Raw genomic sequence first — 19815 nt, forward strand, 5'->3', positions numbered from 1 at the left:
TGGTGATACTCAGCATGCTTACCAGGACACCCATTATCTGGCAATTAGGTATTGACAAAATGCTGCCCTACTGTTTCCAATTATCTGCTGGGTTTCAGTAACTGAAAGAAATCTCATTTACACAGATTTCCTCTGTCATGATCTCTACGTTACATCACACTGTAGTTTTCAAGCTTTTAAGTCCCACAGACGCAAATCTTACATTTCTCCCATATACTTTAAACGCAGTTGAAAGCAAGTGGATATTTCAATACTGTCGATCCTGGCGGGGAAACACTCCCACCCCCCGTGTGAACCCTTACCTGGATAAGCACACTGCAGCAGAGCTACCGACTTGCCCCCCGGAGCAGCACACAGATCCAGCACCTTCTCCCCATCCTTGAGCTCCAGAGCCAGCACTGGGAGAAGGGAGGCAGCATTCAGCAGGTAGTATTTCTTCAGGGTTCCCACTTGGTGTCTTTCAGAAGGCATTCGGTCTGGACTGCTGCTAAGGTAACACTTCAGTGATTCAGGATAATAGGGTGAAGATCCTTGAAAGAGGGTGTGATAGCCCTTCAAATGTAAATCCTTTTCTATTTTACAAGGATAATTGAATCGGTTCAACAGAACAGCATATTGCCAGCAGGATGGAGATGTTAGTATAGCCCTAGAAATAAAAAAGAATGAGGGGAGGGGGTGTGTCGATATTAGTACCATACAAAGAATATGGTTTTCTGCTCCTAATTAAATAAATAAGAAACATGTTGGCTCCTTGGTTAAGGCCAGTGGTTCCAATCCCTCGGGTGCTCCATGGGAGAAAGATGAGGCATGACGCTAACCTACGGATCCCGGCCTTGGAAAACCTACAGGCTAGATCTACCTGTCCCATGGGGTTGCAAGGAGTCTGGACAATCCAGAAGGCAAAGGAAGTTGGCTGAATGTGGTCCTAGTTATACATTTTCATGTGTGAAATCTTTACAGACATGATCAGTATTATTATCCCTTCTGCCTCAGTCTTCAATATGACTCAGCCTAAGTGACACTGCTAATAATTCTTTTAGATATTCGATATTTTGTCCAACATGGATATATTGTGTTCAATTTGGTTTTTTAAATATTGCATTGAAATATTATTTATCTTGACTACTGAATTTTTAAGAATGTCTTAAATTTTACTTCGGGCAGGGCCTGGGAAGGATGCTTCATTCACATCACCCTAGTCTCAAGCCTGTGAACATCTTACAAAAAGAAAAAGCTGGTCAGCCTTTACATCATTCTAAAACATCCAAAGCAACTTCACTGCCATGACTACTCATAGTGACCAGATAGAACAAAGGAGTATTAGGTAGCAAGAAGCAGGGATGTCAGAGCAGGATGCTCCAAATTCAGGCCCTTGAGCCAGGGAGGCAGTACATGGGGGTAGGCCCAAACCAGGCCAGGTGGGCTTAATTCAGCCACTGGGGTCAACTAGTACTTTGGACCATGTCCCACAGCCAACAGTCCTAAAGGCTGGAACTTCAAGACCACTGCCCTCTTTTCAGTTGCTTCTGTGCCTTCTGGTAGGCCATGCTGCAGTCTCCCTGGCTCAGGCAACCACGTGTGGGTGCGCAGTGCCGTCAGGTTGCCCGTGTTCTGTGGCTGTAAAGCCTGAAACTTCATCTGTCCTTCATGGAAACCCACTTGGATCACAAACCAGGCTTCAGTGTGAATTCTTTCTCTTACGAAACCAAGAACCAAGGTATTTCTCACCCAGGAAACCTAACGGTAGAGCTGCCCTTTGGGGCTTAAACAGTAACAAAAAAAAAGCCAAATTCATTGCCACAGAGGTGATTCTGACTCAATGACCTTACAGGAAAGAGTAGAATTTGCCCCTTTGAGTTTCTGAGGTTGAAAGGTTTATCTTCCTCTTGCAGAGGAGCTGGTGGATTTAAGTACTGACTCGATAATTAGCAAGCCAACATAATCCACTATTCCACCAGGGCTCCTTCCTGAGAGGTTCTAAAAGTGAATCATTAAAGGAGTAGACTGCCTTGTCTTTCTCTTTTGAGTAGCTGCTGCCTTAGAACTGTGGATCTTGTAGTGGCCCAACTCATAACCTACAATGCCACAAGGGTGCTGTCATATAAGCCTGTCAAACAGATTGCAGGCTACCATCTTTGCATGAGGAAATGCTCTTCCAAGAGGCAGTACTTAAAAAAGAGACTAACATTGTTCATGTGTTTGGGGGCAAGTGAGGAGGCAGTGGGAGACTATCATTAAAGGTTGTTAAAAGGAATTTGCACTAACGTGTTCCTCTAATAGAGATAAAAACAAAATATGGAAACCTAACTGTAGGTAAGAACTCCACAGGGCCTCAGAGGCTGCAAAAGCAAGGATGATTTAAAAATCACTAATGGATTGATGGTGCAGGTTTCCCCTCGACAGATTTACTTTCCTGATTTTGCATTCCGTCTAATGAGTTAGATCTCTTGACAGCCACAAACTCACATCAACTGACAGACGATGCAGCAAGAAATAGTGCATTTATTTATTAGTTGACCTTTCCAGCTGAGTTATTTGGTAGCCTCATTAACCATGGTCAGTTAAATAAATTCCAGCTGCTACACACCCAGGAAGTGCGTATGTGAGAAATGGCTGGATTGAAATGTAACACCTGTGATTCACAATGTGTGGTGTGAATTACAATTGGAGGATAATTGTATGTAAAACCGATTTCTCCTTTGCGTGACTCTAAGTATGGAGGGTATATCTATTTCAGCCATTCTGAAGGGTGGCTGTGTCTTCAAAAAAGTGGCTCACCAACTTTATCATGCTTTTTTTTTTATTGTGATGATGTAGATTTCAACCCATGGTGACCCCTATGTCACAGAACAGAACCGCACTCCAGAGTTAAGACTGTATCTTTTGGAAAAGAATCCCCAGGCCTTTCTTCCGAGCCACTTCTGCGTGGGTCTGAAACACCAACCTTTCAGATGCTAGTTGAGTCCGTAACCTTTCCACCACCCCAAGGGTCTATAAAAAAGATTGCTGAACTACTTATCTAGAATTCTGACTTAGTGGCTCTAGGGTGGGGCCAGAGGATTTGCATTTTTGCCAAGTTTCCATGTACTATTGATGTTGCTGATCCCCAGCATTACATTTGGGAACCACAGTTTGTTTTTTTAAAGGAAATGGACCCCAAACTGAAATCAATGCATGCCATTATAATAAATCTATGTCAGTCCATCCTAATGTTACCTTCCAAGCTGGGTGAAAATCTACCAGAGTTTTGAGTTCAATAGTAACAGGGTAATGGCAAGAACAGAACTGAGTGAAAGTAAACTAAAATGCCCTGCTTCAAGGATGTGCCCACCCTTTGGCAACTGGTTGATACCTCGCTGTCCATTTTCCTTTGTCAGGGTTTCTCAAGGTGTTCTCAAGTGGATATTTCTTTCAAAGAGACCTTAAAATCAATTGGTCAGTTAAACATATGGGCCAAAATACATGCTCATTTGAGGGACTTCAAATGTTTGGGAATAACTGGAATTAAGATATAATGGAAATTTTGAAGCCCCCCCCCCCCACACACAAGTAGTTATGGATACAGCCATCTTGACGATGACTACGTTCCATGCATTAAATGTGGGGAGAATCAAAATCTTTTTTGTATTAAGTCTTTCCAACAACAACCACAATAGTTTTCTGCACATGTGCACATTTTTTCAGGTCCCTCAGTGAAGTGCCTCCAGCTTATTACTTTTATATATAGTTTAGAAACACTCTTCACTATTTGTATTTGTGTATTATCACATATGTTAAATGGCAAAAAAAAGAGTTCCATAAAAACAAGTCAGAAGAGATATAGGAGCAAGGATGACATTCAGGAACCTAAGAGTAGTCTGGTATGGTTGGTCATAAGGTCCTAATGGGCCAATCATAAAATGATAAAGTTTTTGAATTTTCTAAGTGATGGAAAGTCATTGAAAGACTAGGAGAAAAAGCCTAATCAGAATGAGAAACAAAAACTGAAGGCAGGAGGAAGCAATCTTAGATTACTAGGACTCTTTAGCAGCTAGGCAAACCAAGACCTTCAACAGAAGAAATTAAGTTTCTGATAGCTCATAACATAAACTCAGCCCCACATAGGAAGTTTCTGGAATATGTTTTCTTTAACTTTTACTAGTTTCAGCTTATCCTGAGCCCTCAACTTAAAACTGTCTATCCTTTTTCCCCCACCACAGGGCTCTGTTATATATACAATCAGAACCGTGACCCATTATTTGCAACACCCAGTCCAGATGCAAACTATGATCTGCAGCTACCAGTGTAGGAAGCCATGCAATTTTGTAACAATGGACCCCAAATGTCCAGGGCTTGATTAACAACTGAACAGTCCCTTAGTTTTTGTTCCAGCCCGTTAGGCTCCCTCATGGAAGCAGCGGTCAAGAATCAATCAACATATGGCACTGGGGTAAATCTATGGCACAAGTCTTTTTTAAAGTGTTAAAAGGCAAAGATGTCACTTTGAAGACTAAGGTGCACCTGACCCAAACGACGACATTTCTAATAACCTCATATGTACAGAGAAAGGTGAACCAAAAAAAGGCCAGAGAATTGATGTATTTGAATTATGGCTTGCAAAATAATATTGAAATTGACACGGACTTCCAGAAGTCCATAGAAGTAGAGCCAGAATTCATGGTTGAGACTTTGTCTCACATACTTTAAACATGTTTTGGAGGGACCAGGCCCTGGAGAAGGACATCGTAGTCAGTGAGAAAGAGGAAGACCTTCAATTACATGAATTGTCACAGTGTTGAACAAACAATAGGCTCAAACATAACGATTATAAGGGCCTTGCAGGACCAGGCATGGTTTTGTTGTGTTGTTCTTATAGAGGGTTGCTATGTGTCAGAACCGACTCTATGTAGCTCACCAGTCATATAAAGTGCCCAGACTGTGTGTAGCCTACCTCCAGCTTCCCAATAACATCTAATCAGGGCATATCTGACGCCTGCTCTTTTGTCCACTATAAGGCGTTCCCACTCTCCCGCCTACCCTCAATGTCTGTCGAGTCCAAGCAAGGTGGCTGATTCCCTTGGTACACCAAGCTTTGAACAAATAGTCCATTTGTTCTTACGTGGGTATTTTTGTCTTTTCCCACCCATTCACCTCATTTGGTCATTACAACAAACTTGAGAGGCAGGTAGTGCTTTATTTTAGGGATGAGGTAATCGAGGGTTTGAAAAATTTGGCAATTTTCCCAAGTTCATGGGAACACCTGGATTGAAAGTGAGGCTGGCTTTACAAACTTATATAGGAGTGACTCCCGAAGTGTGTGGCCCTGGGATTGCAGCACTAGGAATATGCAGACTCTCCACCTCAACTCCACCAGTGGTCAAGGGTCCAGGCCTGCATTCTCTCTAACATTGGGAAGCATTTCCACATGCTTCCCACAGATACAACGAACTCAATGAGCAACTGCGATCACTGCTCAGACTGGTGTGCCCTAGCTGAGAAAACGATGTGGCAAACAAAAGGTCTCACAGACACACACACCCCAACACACACACACACACACATACACACACAATACCCACGTGTAGCTACTTTACACCACCCTGCACTGGGTAGGCTGCTACGCTGGGCCTGGAGATAAAGCAGCTACTCAAACCCAGAGCACTGGTGGATCGGCAAGCAGCTCAGGAACAGTGAGCAGAGTGCCACACACCTGGCTCCTGGCATCCGCCCCAGGTGTTTGAGGAGCTAGGAGCTGCTCCATTTCCTAGTCTCCAAGACCCCAAGTTCCATTACCTGAAAATGTTTGCTAATATATGCACTGATGTCACCATGATAAACCTATGTACCTGCTGGCATATTTTCAATAGGCACAGAATTTCCCCACATGTTTAAGATTGTAAACTCCAACATACTATAAAAATTGACATTTAAAAATAGTACACCACTTTTTTATGTCAACGGAATCTAAATATCTGAGAGACTGTGATTCCGATCACTGTCATATTTAAAATTCATGGGCCAACTCTTCTTTAATAGGTAGAAATATTATATTTCCTTTTCCTCTGTTTTATTTACATTTTATTTCCTTATACAAATTTATTATATTTTTATGCTTGAAACTTTTTTCTTTGAAACCTTTTATTAATCATTGTATATTTCATACTTCTCTCTCACACATAAATTTGTTTTCCTGGTAATCTTTAATTTCAAACTGTTAAAACATTAACTTCTGATTGCATTATCAGTAAAATTACTGGAACATGATTGATTAAAATAATTTACTATGGCTAGTAAACATAAAAAGTAAAAATTAACAGGAAACACATCATTTAATGAAATGAGCTTGTTTCCATATAACTGTGGATGAGTTAAGTCTGAGTTCTATATCAATTTTATTCCATTTAGTATTTTTATAGGTATCAGGCTAAGAGGAATGTCCCATAATAAATGAGAATTAAATACACTCTTGTAGTGATGCCTCCCACTTCTTTGAATGAGGAGTTATATCCTCGTCCTGGCTTTCTAGTGAGGTAGCTTTGAATTTGATCATTTATTTTCTCACAGTTCTGGAAGCTCAACGTCCAAATCAGGGGCTCAGCCTTGCAGGTTCCTTCCATGGGTCTCTCTCTTCATCTCTTGCACCAAGAACCTTGGGGTGTCTGTACTGTCACATGGTGTCTCCCAGTGTGTCTGTGTGTCCATTCTGCTCTTTCCATAGACAGAGCTCAGAAGGGACGAGTTTCAAGATCCACCCTACTCCAGTATATTCTCCTAATGGAACAAATGAAGGTCCTTATTTCCAAAATTATACCATGGTTCATATAGACCTACTAGGAAAATAGATTAAATTGCAAGCACAGGGGGGGTTAGGCTTTCAATATAACTTTTTTTGGTTTGTTTGTTTTAAACGTTTTATTAGGGGCTCATACAACTCTTATCACAGTCCATACATATACATACATCAATTGTATAAAGCACATCTGCACATTCCCTGCCCCAATCATTTTTTTTTCTCTCTTTTCTTTTTTTACATTTTATTAGGGACTCATACAACTCTTATCACAGTCTATACATATACATACATCAATTGTATAAAGCACATCTGTACATTCTTTGCCCTAATCATCTTCTATTTTTTCTTTTTTTTCCCTTTTCTTTTTTTACATTTTATTAGGGACTCATACAACTCTTAAAACAATCCATACATATACATACATCAATTGTATACAGCACATCCATACATTCCCTGCCCCAATCATTCTCAAAGCATTTGCTCTCCACTTAAGCCCTTTGCATCAGGTCCTCTTTTTTTTCCCCTCCCTCCCCGCTCCCCCCTCCCTCATGTGCCCTTTGTAATTTATACATCGTTATTTTGTCATCTTGCTCTATCCAGAGTCTCCCTTCCCCGCCTTCTCTGCTGTCCCTCTCTCTCCCAGGGAGGAGGTCACATGTGGATCCCTGTAATCAGTTCCCCCTTTCCAACCCATTCACCCTACACTCCCAGCATCGCCCCTCACACCCTTGGTCCTGAAGGTATCATCCACACTGGATTCCCTGTGCCTCCAGCCCTCATATGTACCAGTGTACAACCTCTGCCCTATCCAGCCCTGCAAGGTAGAATTCGGATCATAGTAGTTGGGGGAGGAAGCATCCAGGATCTGGGGGAAAGCTGTGCTCTTCATCGGTACTACCTCGCACCCTGACTGACCCACCTCCTCTCCTAAACCCCTCTATGAGGGGATCTCCAGTGGCTGACACTTGGGCCTTGGGTCTCCACTCTGCACTTCCCCCTTCATTCAATATGGTGTATATATATATATACACACACACACACACACACACACATATATATATATATATATATATATATATATATATATATATATATATATATACATACACCTATTCTTTTTATTTTGCATGATGCCTTATACCTGGTCCCTTGGGCACCTCGTGATCGCACTGGCTGGTGTGCTTCTTCCATGTGGGCTTTTTTGCTTCTGAGCTAGATGGCCACTTGTTTATCTTCAAGCCTTTAAGACCCCAGACACTATCTCTTTTGATAGCCGGGTACCATCAGCTTTCTTCGCCACATTTGCTTATGCACCCCTTTGTCTTCAGCGATCCTATCATGGAGGTGTGCAGCCAATGATATGATGATTTTTTGTTCTTTGATGCCTGATAACTGATCCCTTTGGGATCACTCGCTCACATAGGCTGGTGTGTTCTTCCATGTGGGCTTTGTTGCTTCTGAGCTAGATGGCCGCTTGTTTATCTTCAAGCCTTTAAGACCCCAGTCACTATCTCTTTTGATAGCTGGGCACCATCAGCTTTCTTCACCACATTTACTTGTTCACCCACTTTGGCTTCAGCAGTTGTGTCAGGAGAGTGAGCATCATAGAGTACCAATTTAATAAATGAAAGTATTCATGCATTGAGGGAGTGCTTGAGTAGAGGCCCAAGGTCCTTCTGCGACCTTAATATTAAACCTATAAATGTAGACACTTAGATCTATTTTCAATATAACTTTTTAAGAAACACAATTCAATCTCTAATAATTGCCAGATCACTTAAGAGACTTGCCATCATAAATACTTTACATAAGCTATTAGCTGATAACTCAATTTTGGTTGAGTTGAAAGCAAAGCTTGGAAACCACCTGACTTGTTAATGGATTTGTTACTCATTAGTTATTAACTAATAAGTAATTACTAATGAGTTATTAACATTAGTGAAATGTCACACGGACATTCTAATTGTTGCTACTTGGTTTGTGGAAATTTAACACCTTGAACAAATGCAGTATGGAAGAGTAAGGAATGTGAAAGTGTGCCTTTGGAAAGTGGGAAAGAGACAATTGTAAAAGAACAGGTCGGAAACGGTGAATATATACCACCTTTGGCTTGTATTTAGGGTAGAGGAAATTTCAGAAGGCGCACACAAGGAGCAGAAGATCCAAAAACTGACTGCTACAAACCTGCCTGTGCATGAAGATCTGTCCCTCAGAAAATCTTCCAGTTGGCCTGTATCGCTGCTCCTCTTTCCCACAAGGTACTTACTAAACCAATGCCATCTTCTTGCCAACGCCAGTGATCTTCTATGTATTGTGCAACAAATTAATGCTAAACACATCTACTTACTGATGATATACAACTGGCATATTTTTAATAAAAAGTTTAAAACATAAGTATTAAAACTGAATACTGTATATACTCATGTCTAAGCCGAGTTTTTCAGCACATTTTTAATGTTTTGTGGTAAAATTAGGTGCCTTGGCTGATATTTGGGTCGGCCTAAGCCTTATACTCGAGTATATACAGTAAGTGGTGCACAGAAATGACTGAGCTGTTGTTCATACAAAACCCAAACCCACTGCTATCCAGTCAATTCTGACCCCTAGAGACTCGAGCGACAAGGTAGGACTAGTCCTATCTGCTGTCAAGCCTCTCTACAGCAGTTGAAAGCCACCTCTTTCTGCTGTGCTGTTGTTGCAATGTTCCTTCAAACTGGTTTGGATTCAGTGGCCTTGTGCACAACAGAACAAAACACTGCCTGATCCTGGCCCTTCTGAGGGGTTTATCTGCTATTGAAAATGTTTAGTGGCTATAGTCATAAGGTCTCTACTAATCTTTTTTTAATTCTTTCTCAAAGTAGATTATTAGATTTTTCATCCTAGACTGTTTTAGCCTGGAATCTCTACTGAAACCTGTCCACCATTAGTGATTCTGCTGGTATTTAAAATACTAATATTATAGCTTGCACCATCATAGTTACACACAAGCCACCACAGTATGACAGACAGATGAGGGATAGACAGGGATGACTAAACATTGATAAAACGTTAATGAAGTTAACACTAATCACAGTATATTTCTCCAACCAGTGTATATGGCCCAATAGACCATACTTTAACTTTGTCTCTGTGGCTCAATGTCAGGCATAAGCCCTCATTAAATATCCCCCAAGCAAATGAACAGAATCAGTTTGATGTAAGGTTCTCTTGGACTCATTTAACAAAATTCCAGTATGTCCAAAGAAAACATAAGAATGTCCCCGGGGACAACATCCCTGCTCAAAGCATCCCTGCTAATGCACAGAGAGGTCTGAGGGCCTGTCCCATCATGAGCCACAACGTTTCGTCACTGACCCACAGTGCTATGGGGGACAGCACTGGAGACAATGTGCAGAAGGGGTGCCAGTCAGCCCCATGCACAGCAGGGTGAAACTGAAAAGGAGTACAACAGGCCAGCAAGGGAAGCAAAGTAACCAAGTCCCCAAGGAATCCTGAAAATAGACTTCTGACTCAGGGCACAGTGCTTGGCACCTCATCAGACCCAATTTGAAAACACTCAGCAGACAGACCTGGAACTACCTATCAGGATTTTTGGTTTGCTTTTTTGTCTTTTACTCTATTTCTGTCTATATCAGATAGGCAGGACAATCCCAAGGAGAAAACAACAGGACCAATGATCCCGGCGGACATGGGAGAGAAGGGGACAGGGAGGGGGAGCAGGGAGCCAACAAATTCAGGGTTAAGGGAACAAGAGATCTAACATTGATGGTATGGAGGGCATATAATGCCTGGTGGGGTCTGATCCAGTAAAGTGTATCCCAGAGGAATTTCTGAGAGCCAAATGGTGGGTAAGAAAGCATGATAGTGGGTCAGGAGGAAGGTGAAAGGAAATAGAGGAAAGAAATAGGAGGCAAAAGCTATTTATAGAGGTATAGCCATAGACGTACATATGTACATATATTAATTTATAATGAAAGGGAGAGGCCAATGCACAGACATTTGTATTAGGACAGCAGACAGACTTTGGGCCTCTACTCAAGGCCTCCCTAAACACAGGAACACTTTGTTCTAATAACCTGGCACTATTTGATACTCACCTTCCAGCCACGGTCACTGAGGACAAAATGAATGCATAAGCAAACGTGGTGAAGAAAGCAGATGGTGCCTAGCTATATATAGGTTCTTAAAGGCCTGGGATTGGACAAGCAGTCATCTAGTGGGGAGGCAGGTAAGATCACATGGAAGCAGCATACCAGCCTATGTGGTCATGAAGTGTCAATGGAATCAGGTATAAGTATCAAAAGATCCAAAAACAGTAATATTGACGTGAAAGAGGGAGATTGGAGTAGAAACCCAAAGCTTATCTGCAGACAAGTGGACATCCTCCTACAAAGGCGTTCTGGGGAAGGGACACACCAATGAAACATGCATCATTCCTCTAGTTCCTTAAAGCTTCCCCCCACCCACCCCCTACCACCATGACCCAGTTCTACCTTACAAATCTGGCTAGATGGAGTACACACATTGATACAGATAAGAGCTCTTGACACATGGAATTCAGGGCAGATAAAACCCTCAGGAACAGTAGTGGGAGTAGCAATATCATGAGGGTAGGGGATGAGGGTGGGGGGTGGAGAGAAAGGAACCTATCACAAGGTTGGACATATGCCTCCCCCCCCCCAGGGGCACGAATAACAAAAATATGGGTGAAAGGAGACAACACACAGTGTACAATAATAATATATAATTGATTAAGGATTCACAAGGGTGGGAGGGTGGGGGAGGGAAAGGTAAAAAGAAGCTGAGACCAAGGCTAAAGTAGAAAAAAAATACTTTGGAAATGTTGATTGCAACATATGTATGTTTAATACAATTGTTTAATACAGTATGTCTAATAAAATTGAATGATGGATTGTTATACACTTTGTTAAAGCCCCCCAATAAAATGCTTAATAAAAAAGAATAGAACATAAAATCTTGAAAAACTGCATACTATATCACAGTAAACCTACAAATGCCAGCACCTGTATGAGATTGAAATCAGATGGAAAATAACTATTTTTCACCTAAAACAAGTGACATAAAAGTGGTAAGACTACATCCTATCAGACAGAAACTTTGCAGGACCAGGAAAAACAAGACAGTCCCATCAGTTCTGACTTTTATAGGTTTCACAGTATTTGGACAATTTTTATGATGACATTATGATTTTCATTCAATTTCCTATTTTTCTTCTTTTTGCCTTACTCTTTTATTCTCATCTACTCTCCTAATTATGATAAACAATGATTTTACCTAGAAATTGCAATGCACAATTTCTACAGTCCTATAGATTACACAACCAATTTGGATGTTTACGCTTGGAAAAATAAGTCCTTTTAGTTAGTGTTCAGTACAATCCACTAGAGGGTGCTCACTCAATCATTTTTTAAAGAGTGAAGACTAAAAATCTGTTCATGAAATGTGCATTAAAATATGTGTTGAGCCATTTTGATCCTCCAGAGTCTCATGGTGAGCTGATAGTCTCCTATTTCTTGGTGGTGTTTCCTCCTTGTGTCTTATAGAAGAGCCGTCCATCTGTGTCCATACATGTCATCCACAGCACCTCACAGAAGAATTGCTCAGTGGGAATGTTTCTTGTGTAGGCATAAACGGGTGAGAATATTGAACTTAAGGATTCCTTGGTATATCATGAGCACTTGGACAAAAGTGTTAGGGCTGGGACTCCAGACACCCCCACAGCAGCACGAGGAAATGGCTCGGATATAAAAGTCATAGGGCTGATGATGCCACAAACTGTGAGACACCCAGCAGGGTTTCTAACCTCTTTGATCCCAAAGTCACTGCTCCACAGGGATTTGCCATAAAGTTAGAAAATAGAAATATAGAAATAAATTGATTTCACTTGGCTTCAATCACCCCAGTGACACTAACAGGTTCTGGTGATGCTATCTTGTTAAATACTCCCCACTATATGTGAATTCCAGATTAATGAGAAAGTTGTTGCCCTACCACAAGGCGAAAAATTGTTTACAGATCGGTCAGACTGAACTGGGAAGTTTTTGTTCTTTGTATATAACGTACATAAAATTTCCTAAGTTCATAAGGTCCTCAAAATGTTTGTCTTCTCTTTACAGTCAAGGACAGGATATATCGCTTCCATCTCTGAACCCCCAGTATTTAGTATTCCCTACAACACTGCCTTGAGGGTGTGTCGGCTAAGTGTGGGACTGCTAACTGCAAGGTCAGCAGCTCAAAGCCAACAACTGCTTTCTTCCAACTGGAAGAAAGATGAGGCTTTCTGTTCCCTTAAAGACGTAGCTATTAAGAGACCCAAAGGGAGGTTCTACAGAACTACTCTGCGTCAGAATGGACTCAATGGCAGTGAGTTTGGGTTTTGGGTTTTTTTGTGTGTGAGAGTTAGAATAGATGCTATAACACTAGGTGAGGATTTAACACTCTCTAGATGTAAATACGTGGGAGACTTGTCCAAGTTCTAAGGTGTAGGTTTTTCAGGATTCTCCCTGGTTAGGGAAAGACAAAAAAAATAGTAATTATGGCAATATTTTTTAAACAATAGTAGTATCAACAAAATGTAGTAGAATTACACAGGGCAGAGCAACTGAGTTTGCCAGAAGCACCCGAAGGCTTGATGGAGAAGCACTGACTCATTACAGTGGTAACAGGAATAATAACGCTAACGAAACTGAGGGCTGACTGTGGGACCCATGCGTGGCAAACAGCTATGTCCTGAGCTAGTCATTGAAATACTGGGAAAATCTGCCTAGAAGTCCCTCGGAAGAGAGGCCTGGGGATCAGCTTCCAAATGACCACAGCCAGGGAAACTCTAGCAATTGCAGTTCTGCTCTGTTAACACATGGGGTTATCATGAGTCTGAATCAACCTATAACAACTTGTTTGGTTTAGGGTTAACTAAACAAGGAAACCCTAAAACGGAAAAATGAAATGAAAAAATAATGAAGTTTCCACCAGCTTTATGAAGCCCCCTTGTATATTATACAACATTCAAAGCAGGTTATATTCATGCGTGCATGTGTACATAATATACAAATTCCCTTTTTCTTCTCAACAATTGTATGAAATAGGTACTATTATCCCCATTTCACAGTGAGACTAGTGATACACACAGATGTTAAGAAGCCTACCTCAACCACATGCTATGAAGATGCAGAAGGTGGATCTGAGTGCATTCTCTTCTCATACAGGAGTAGAGGTATGAAGAACCTAGCGCAGCATGCTGAAAAGATGTTGAATCCCTCTGTCATAGTGCAGGCAGTGGGAGAACAAAGGAGGTTTACTTGCACGGACTGAGACAATGAGGAGGATCTGCCACTGAGGCAGCATGACTAAGCAAGCCACACTCCTAGGCTCTTCCAAATGTGAACACAGGAACCTTGGGCAAGTTACTGGGCCTCTGTGTGCCTCGACTTTGTGCTCTATCAGAGGGTTGTAATCAGAATTGTTATTTGCTTAAACAAGGCCTGGAACATAGTACTACGAAGGTGACTAATACAATAAAAAAACACCTAACCTGGGAGACTAAGGAAGGACGTGTTGCACTAGGCAGGTTAAGATATGATGACTACCTAATTGAGCAGTAGAGATGGGAAGCAGATATCCAATGTAAGAGATGTCCCTGGTCCAAGCAGCAGTAGTTGGTACCCATTTGGATTTTACAGGGGCACCGTGACACCGTCTCCCTGGTGGAGGGGTGGGAGGGAAAAAGAGGAACGGGAAGGATGCTTTCAAGTGAGACGGAATAACTAAATGCAATGCATTCATCTTTCTCTAGAAACAAATAGATCCGCAAGCACTATATCATGTCTTAGAAATAAATAGTTAAAAACAAATGCCCTCTCCTTATTCTGTTGCTTCCCCATGCCATCATCGCGGCTCAGACCACTAAGCAGAGAAAGAATGCCCATATTTTGCTCTGGCAAATTTAGCACATTTGTGCAAAAATCAAATCGCCATGAAAATCCAACAAAAAGGCAGGTGAAGCAGAAGGCGCAGCTAATTAAACAGATTGGAGTTCACTGCCCAATTTGTTTAGGGTCAAATGATAATTTGTAAATCTGTCTGAGCAAACTAAATAGAAAAATAACTCCTTGTAGCATATGAGTATCTAGATTATTTCAAGGTCTACAGAAAAACGCCTCTTGAAATCTTTTCTTTTTTAAAACCATCCAACTATGGCTAATTGCATCTCAGGCCTGAGGCTGTAGAGAACAAAGATTGGCTGTGGGTATTCTTGAGCCAAAGAGTTGGGGTCTAAACTCTGACCTCTGCCACCTATGAGCTCAAAGAGCAGTGTTCTAAGATGAATAAACCTCATATAAATTAATAATGGCAGGGACAAAATAAACATGCAATAGGTATTTGATTACTTAAATGTCATAGCTCTGTATTTTAAATTTGACTCATTGAATACTGAAAACCTCACAAATCAATTACTCCTCTACTGAGTTTGGAAAAGAAGATCCCCATTTCAAGATTCAGTTTTGAAATAAAAAAGCACAACATAAGCTTTACTTCCAAAGTGTGGTAATTAAGATCATTTTTAAAGGCATAAATTGTCCAAAAATAATCTTTGGATAACTTTACACTTTGTTGTCATTGTTAAACACCATTTTTAAAATGCTCTCAGGGGTCCTCTGTAAAGGAGCAATGCTGCCTGAGTTGTAAGATGGAATGAGAAAACGTCTGAGAAGTCACTGACTGGATTGAGTAAGTAGTCACATACCTCTTTTTCCCCTTGTACAATACATTTTGGGCTTTTGCTCATAATATTCTAAGTACATTATTCACTCAGTCTCAAATGCCTGGTTCCTCTTGCCACAATAACTCTTTTATGTTAGCAGAGTGGTTATGCATTGGGCTGCTAATCACAAGATAAGCAGTTCAAAACCACCAGCTGCTCCGTGGGAGAAAGATGAGGCTTCCTCCTGCCAATAGGTCTAGAAAATACAGGAGGGTAGTTTATCGGGTCACTCGATGGTAGTGAGTTTTGTTCTGAGTGAGTGGTAAAGCGCAATTACGGGGAATGACTCTCTTAACCATGTTAACTCCCACCAGCGATGTGAAGCCGCAGAGGGGAATTGGTCAGTTTTGCCATTCCAAGTCAGTCAGCAGCACAGGGAGAGAGAGAATCCTGTGACCATCAAGAAAGAAGAGCTACCAGCAAAGCACATCCTGGAATCCTGTGTGAAGTGGGTGAGGCAGCAGGGACAGCAGAGGGTACGACACCAAGATCATGATCAGAGCAGAAGGGCTGAGCAGAGACCATGAGACAGTGCAGAGGAACACCATCCAGGGGAGAGAGAGGCAGGTTTATCAGCTCATGGAACAAGGTAGAGGCCAAGGCACCATATGGCTGAAAGCCTGAGTACCAGAGAAACATGCCTGTCAGCATGAATAAGAGACACTGCACAGACACAAAAAAGCCTTTATCATTAATATTTTGTAATCTATTGACTTCCCTAACCCCATAAAAGTGAGTATTGTCTGTGAACTTTGTGCCCATCTTATTACGTGACCAAACCAGCAGAGTCAAGTATTATGGGAGGAATTGTTGATGTCAGAATAGGGTCAAGGAGGAGGAAAGTCTGTCTGACATCTGCTTCATAGGAGTCATCCTTTGGCAGACAAGGATTTGGACTCTCTTTCCCCGGTGTTTAGCCAAACATATATGACCTCCATGCCATTTCTTCAGTCACCAAGAGCTAGCATCTCCTGAGGCTTTTTCTGGTACTGCCCCTTTGTTAAATATGATAGTCCTTATACCAGGTAGTACAGACCTCCCCTTTTGGGGTTCAAACAACCCTTTCATAGGGGTCACCTAAGATCATCGGAATACACATATTTCACTATAATTACATTTTGTTTTGTGATTAATTACTATGCTTTATGTTTAATTATGTTCAATTTATAACAATGTTCAATTTGTAACATATCAGATGGTTACATTATGATTCATAACACTAGCAAAATTATTTATGAAGTAGCAACGAAGATAATTTTATGGTTGGGGGGGGTCACCACAACATGAGGAACTATATTAAAGGGTTGCACCATTAAGAAGGATCTAGTGCCTTCTATCTTAATACTTACAGCACCAACACACACAGGGACACCAAACTGCCAGCAAACGGCATGGGGAATGTCATTCTCTTTTGTATTCCACAGGACAATGTAATGAACCCCTCCGATGGCATTTGGCCAAAGGCAGAATGCAGCAAAGGTACACATTTTTAAAATTACTTTCACCAGCTACAATTTCTGGGCATCGAGTTTCTTTCTACTTCTCTTTTTTTATATCTTTACAAATTAGTATATGGTTTCAAATACAATGATATAAAACAGGGAAGCAATATAATTACCAAATAAAGTGTGCCTTTAGATAGCACAGGTGTTTGCACACAGCTACCAGCTGCAAGGTTAGGGGTTGGATCCACTCAATGGAACTGTGGCAGAAAGGCCTGGTAAACTACAGCCATAAGAAGGCAGCCATTCAGAGCCCTATGTTGTGCAGTTCTACTCTGAACACACAGGGCTGCCATGGGTCAAAATCAACTGGAAGGCAACTTTTCTTTCTAAAGAGAATATAAAGCATGTTGGCATTAAAGAAATTTGTTGCATTTTCCTCTGAATTTCAAAAAGCAAGTAGCACCTAAAGCTTTTGTTAATATTTTTGTTACAGCATAATTTTAATAAATATGTGGACATTATTGATTCAAAAGGATCAAGGCAAAGACTTAATAATTTTGCTTACTATTCCTTCAGTTTTCTTCCTTTCGTTTTTTTTTTCAATTTTTCTTTTTCTTACTAAGGCCTCAGTGGGAAAGGGAAGGCAGAATCATATTGCCTTATCTTTTGTAACTCACCCTGGCCACCCCCAACAAAAAGTACACTAAACATCTTACTTCACCCATCACCCAACCCTAAGAGATGAATTATACTAACCTTGCCGTACTCCAAGCATCTCCAAGTTCTTTTGAATACTGTTTTTCAAAATGATCCAATACAACCTTGCAAATCTGTTTTGTAAGCTTCCCCTCTGAGTTTGCTTTCAGCTATGATAATAAGAAAAAAATTGCTGACACAAATTGAATTATGACAAATTTATTGAATTTCAACAAAAGCACCCTGTTTTAAAAAGACAATAACACTGTATTGCATTCGTATTACCCATTGCAGTAGCCAGTCTAAAGGGCAGAGAACTTTTCCTTAAGATTTCCAAGACTATAGGAGCAAACAATCTCATCTTTCCACTCCTGTGGAAGGCTGGTGGGTTTGAACTGCCCATCTTGCAGTTAGCCACCCAAAACTTAACCCCAATGTGCTACAAGTCTTTACAAATAAAACAAAGTATCACAAGTAACAAAATTTCAATGATCATTGTCCAAATATAAATCTAAAGTTGAAACATCATCTAGGAATATTAAGCTATGATAAAAGCAACTCAACTACTTTTTATAAGCCTCTCTAGATTTCAATATTAGGGAGAACTGAGTGATGGGTATAAAGGTGCTGTTTTGTTTGCAACTTCTCTATAATTCTAAAATATTCCAGAAATTTTATTTTTAAAATCAATCTCGTTTCTTTTGAATTACTTTCCTGCAATCTAACCTTATTCATCCAAACAAGAAAATTTTCAGGATTTGTTATGCACCACATATCGTTCTAATGCAACATACAGTTTCCATTACTCATTAAAAACAAAGTAAAGACAAGATACAGTGAACAATTTCACGTTTTCTCACATCAGTGATTCTGTTTCTAGCTGTGGCTTTTCTCTCTATATATACTGTGCCCCTTTCAAATTCACAGTATTCAACAAGCAAGGTAAACACGGGCTCAGTTCTGCTATTTACTAGTGGATAGAGGTCCATGTTTTACTCCATGTGAAGCTGTTCACTATTGATGAGTAAAAATGACCAAGTACAGACTCTGCTTTGTTGTTGGTCTGAAAGTTCAGGGAAGAGGCCGGACAGAGCAGTCCCATCCCTCCGGACGGGAAAAGGAGCTGGAATGCGGGGAGGGGTTGGGGTGGCTAAGCGGGGCACAGATACTGCCGTCCGGGAATATTACAGGGAAGGCCTATACGCAGCCGGCAGCGCACTCATTACTCCGGGACTCGGGAACGAGAAGCCAGAGAAACCCGGACACAGCAAAGGGACCCCACAGGCCAGTCTCCCAGGCCGCGCTCGCCAGCGCCGGCGCGCAGAGAAGGCGGTGGGTCCGTGCGAGGCGCCGGCGAGCCCCCGCCCTCACCCGGGTCCGCAACATCGCGTCAGGAGCAGCCAGACAAGGGGTCTACTTCGTTCCGCAAGCAACTGGCGACAGAAAACGAGGACATCCTGATTTCCGGGAACTCCCGGACCTCACTTCCATTCGTGCTCTTTATTTCCGCATAGACTTCTCGCGAGATTACTAAAGTCTCGCCGTAGAGGCCGAGATCTCGCGAGAGCCCTTCACAGAGTGGTTTTCCGAGAGTTTGGTGGGAGCTAGTGCGTCCAGACTCGTTCGGTATTTGGAGACCTTTGGGGGAGGTCTGGGCGGACCGCCTGGTCTTGACTCACTCCCGCGCTGAGTTGTTTCTGACGACCATGTGGGTGACTTTCATTAGAATAACACAGTCTTTCTTGGTCATTTTTAGGTCTTCTTGTATGATGATCGTTTTAAAACGTTCTTAGAAGAAGCCAAGTTGGTTACGGAATTTTACATTGCTTGACCTCACACCAGATAGCTCAGAGGGAGGACAAAGGCGGAAATGAAAGCACGGGTTATCGTGAAAATACACTATGAAAGGGTGTGTGTGTGTTTACATATGTGTGTATACATGCATTTGTTCATCGGAAAGATTAAGCGATCGATTTGCTTGACAAGCAAATAACAAGAAAAACGCCTAATGACAAACAATAAACGCCCAAATGTCAGCTGCTGTTCTGTAAGTGTTTTCTCGTTAATCATGACCTTCTGTTGTGAATGATTGAAGACCAGCATGAACCCGTCACAGTTGC

The 19815-nt window shown here is 41.5% G+C and overlaps 1 protein-coding gene and 1 long non-coding RNA gene across 2 annotated transcripts in view; both read right to left on the reverse strand.

The window, feature by feature from the left end:
- Positions 1-19205, reverse strand: part of NSUN3 (NOP2/Sun RNA methyltransferase 3) — a 90697-nt gene extending 71492 nt beyond the window's left edge. The window contains exons 1-3 of the mRNA XM_075542439.1: positions 19067-19205; positions 17756-17865; positions 303-646 (exon numbers count right to left, since the gene is read on the reverse strand). Coding sequence (XP_075398554.1) covers positions 303-646; positions 17756-17865; positions 19067-19081 — 469 coding nt within the window. The 5' untranslated portion in view covers positions 19082-19205. The remainder of the gene's footprint in view (positions 1-302; positions 647-17755; positions 17866-19066) is intronic.
- LOC142439819 (uncharacterized) lies at positions 11616-17740 on the reverse strand. The gene is made up of 2 exons (XR_012782876.1): positions 13939-17740; positions 11616-13296 (listed from the first exon to the last, which is right to left on the reverse strand). It is a non-coding gene; the product is annotated as an uncharacterized LOC142439819 (long non-coding RNA).
- Positions 19206-19815: the final 610 nt, after the last annotated feature.

Source organism: Tenrec ecaudatus, chromosome 2, assembly GCF_050624435.1.
Source record: "Tenrec ecaudatus isolate mTenEca1 chromosome 2, mTenEca1.hap1, whole genome shotgun sequence".
Classification (NCBI taxonomy): domain Eukaryota; kingdom Metazoa; phylum Chordata; class Mammalia; order Afrosoricida; family Tenrecidae; genus Tenrec; species Tenrec ecaudatus.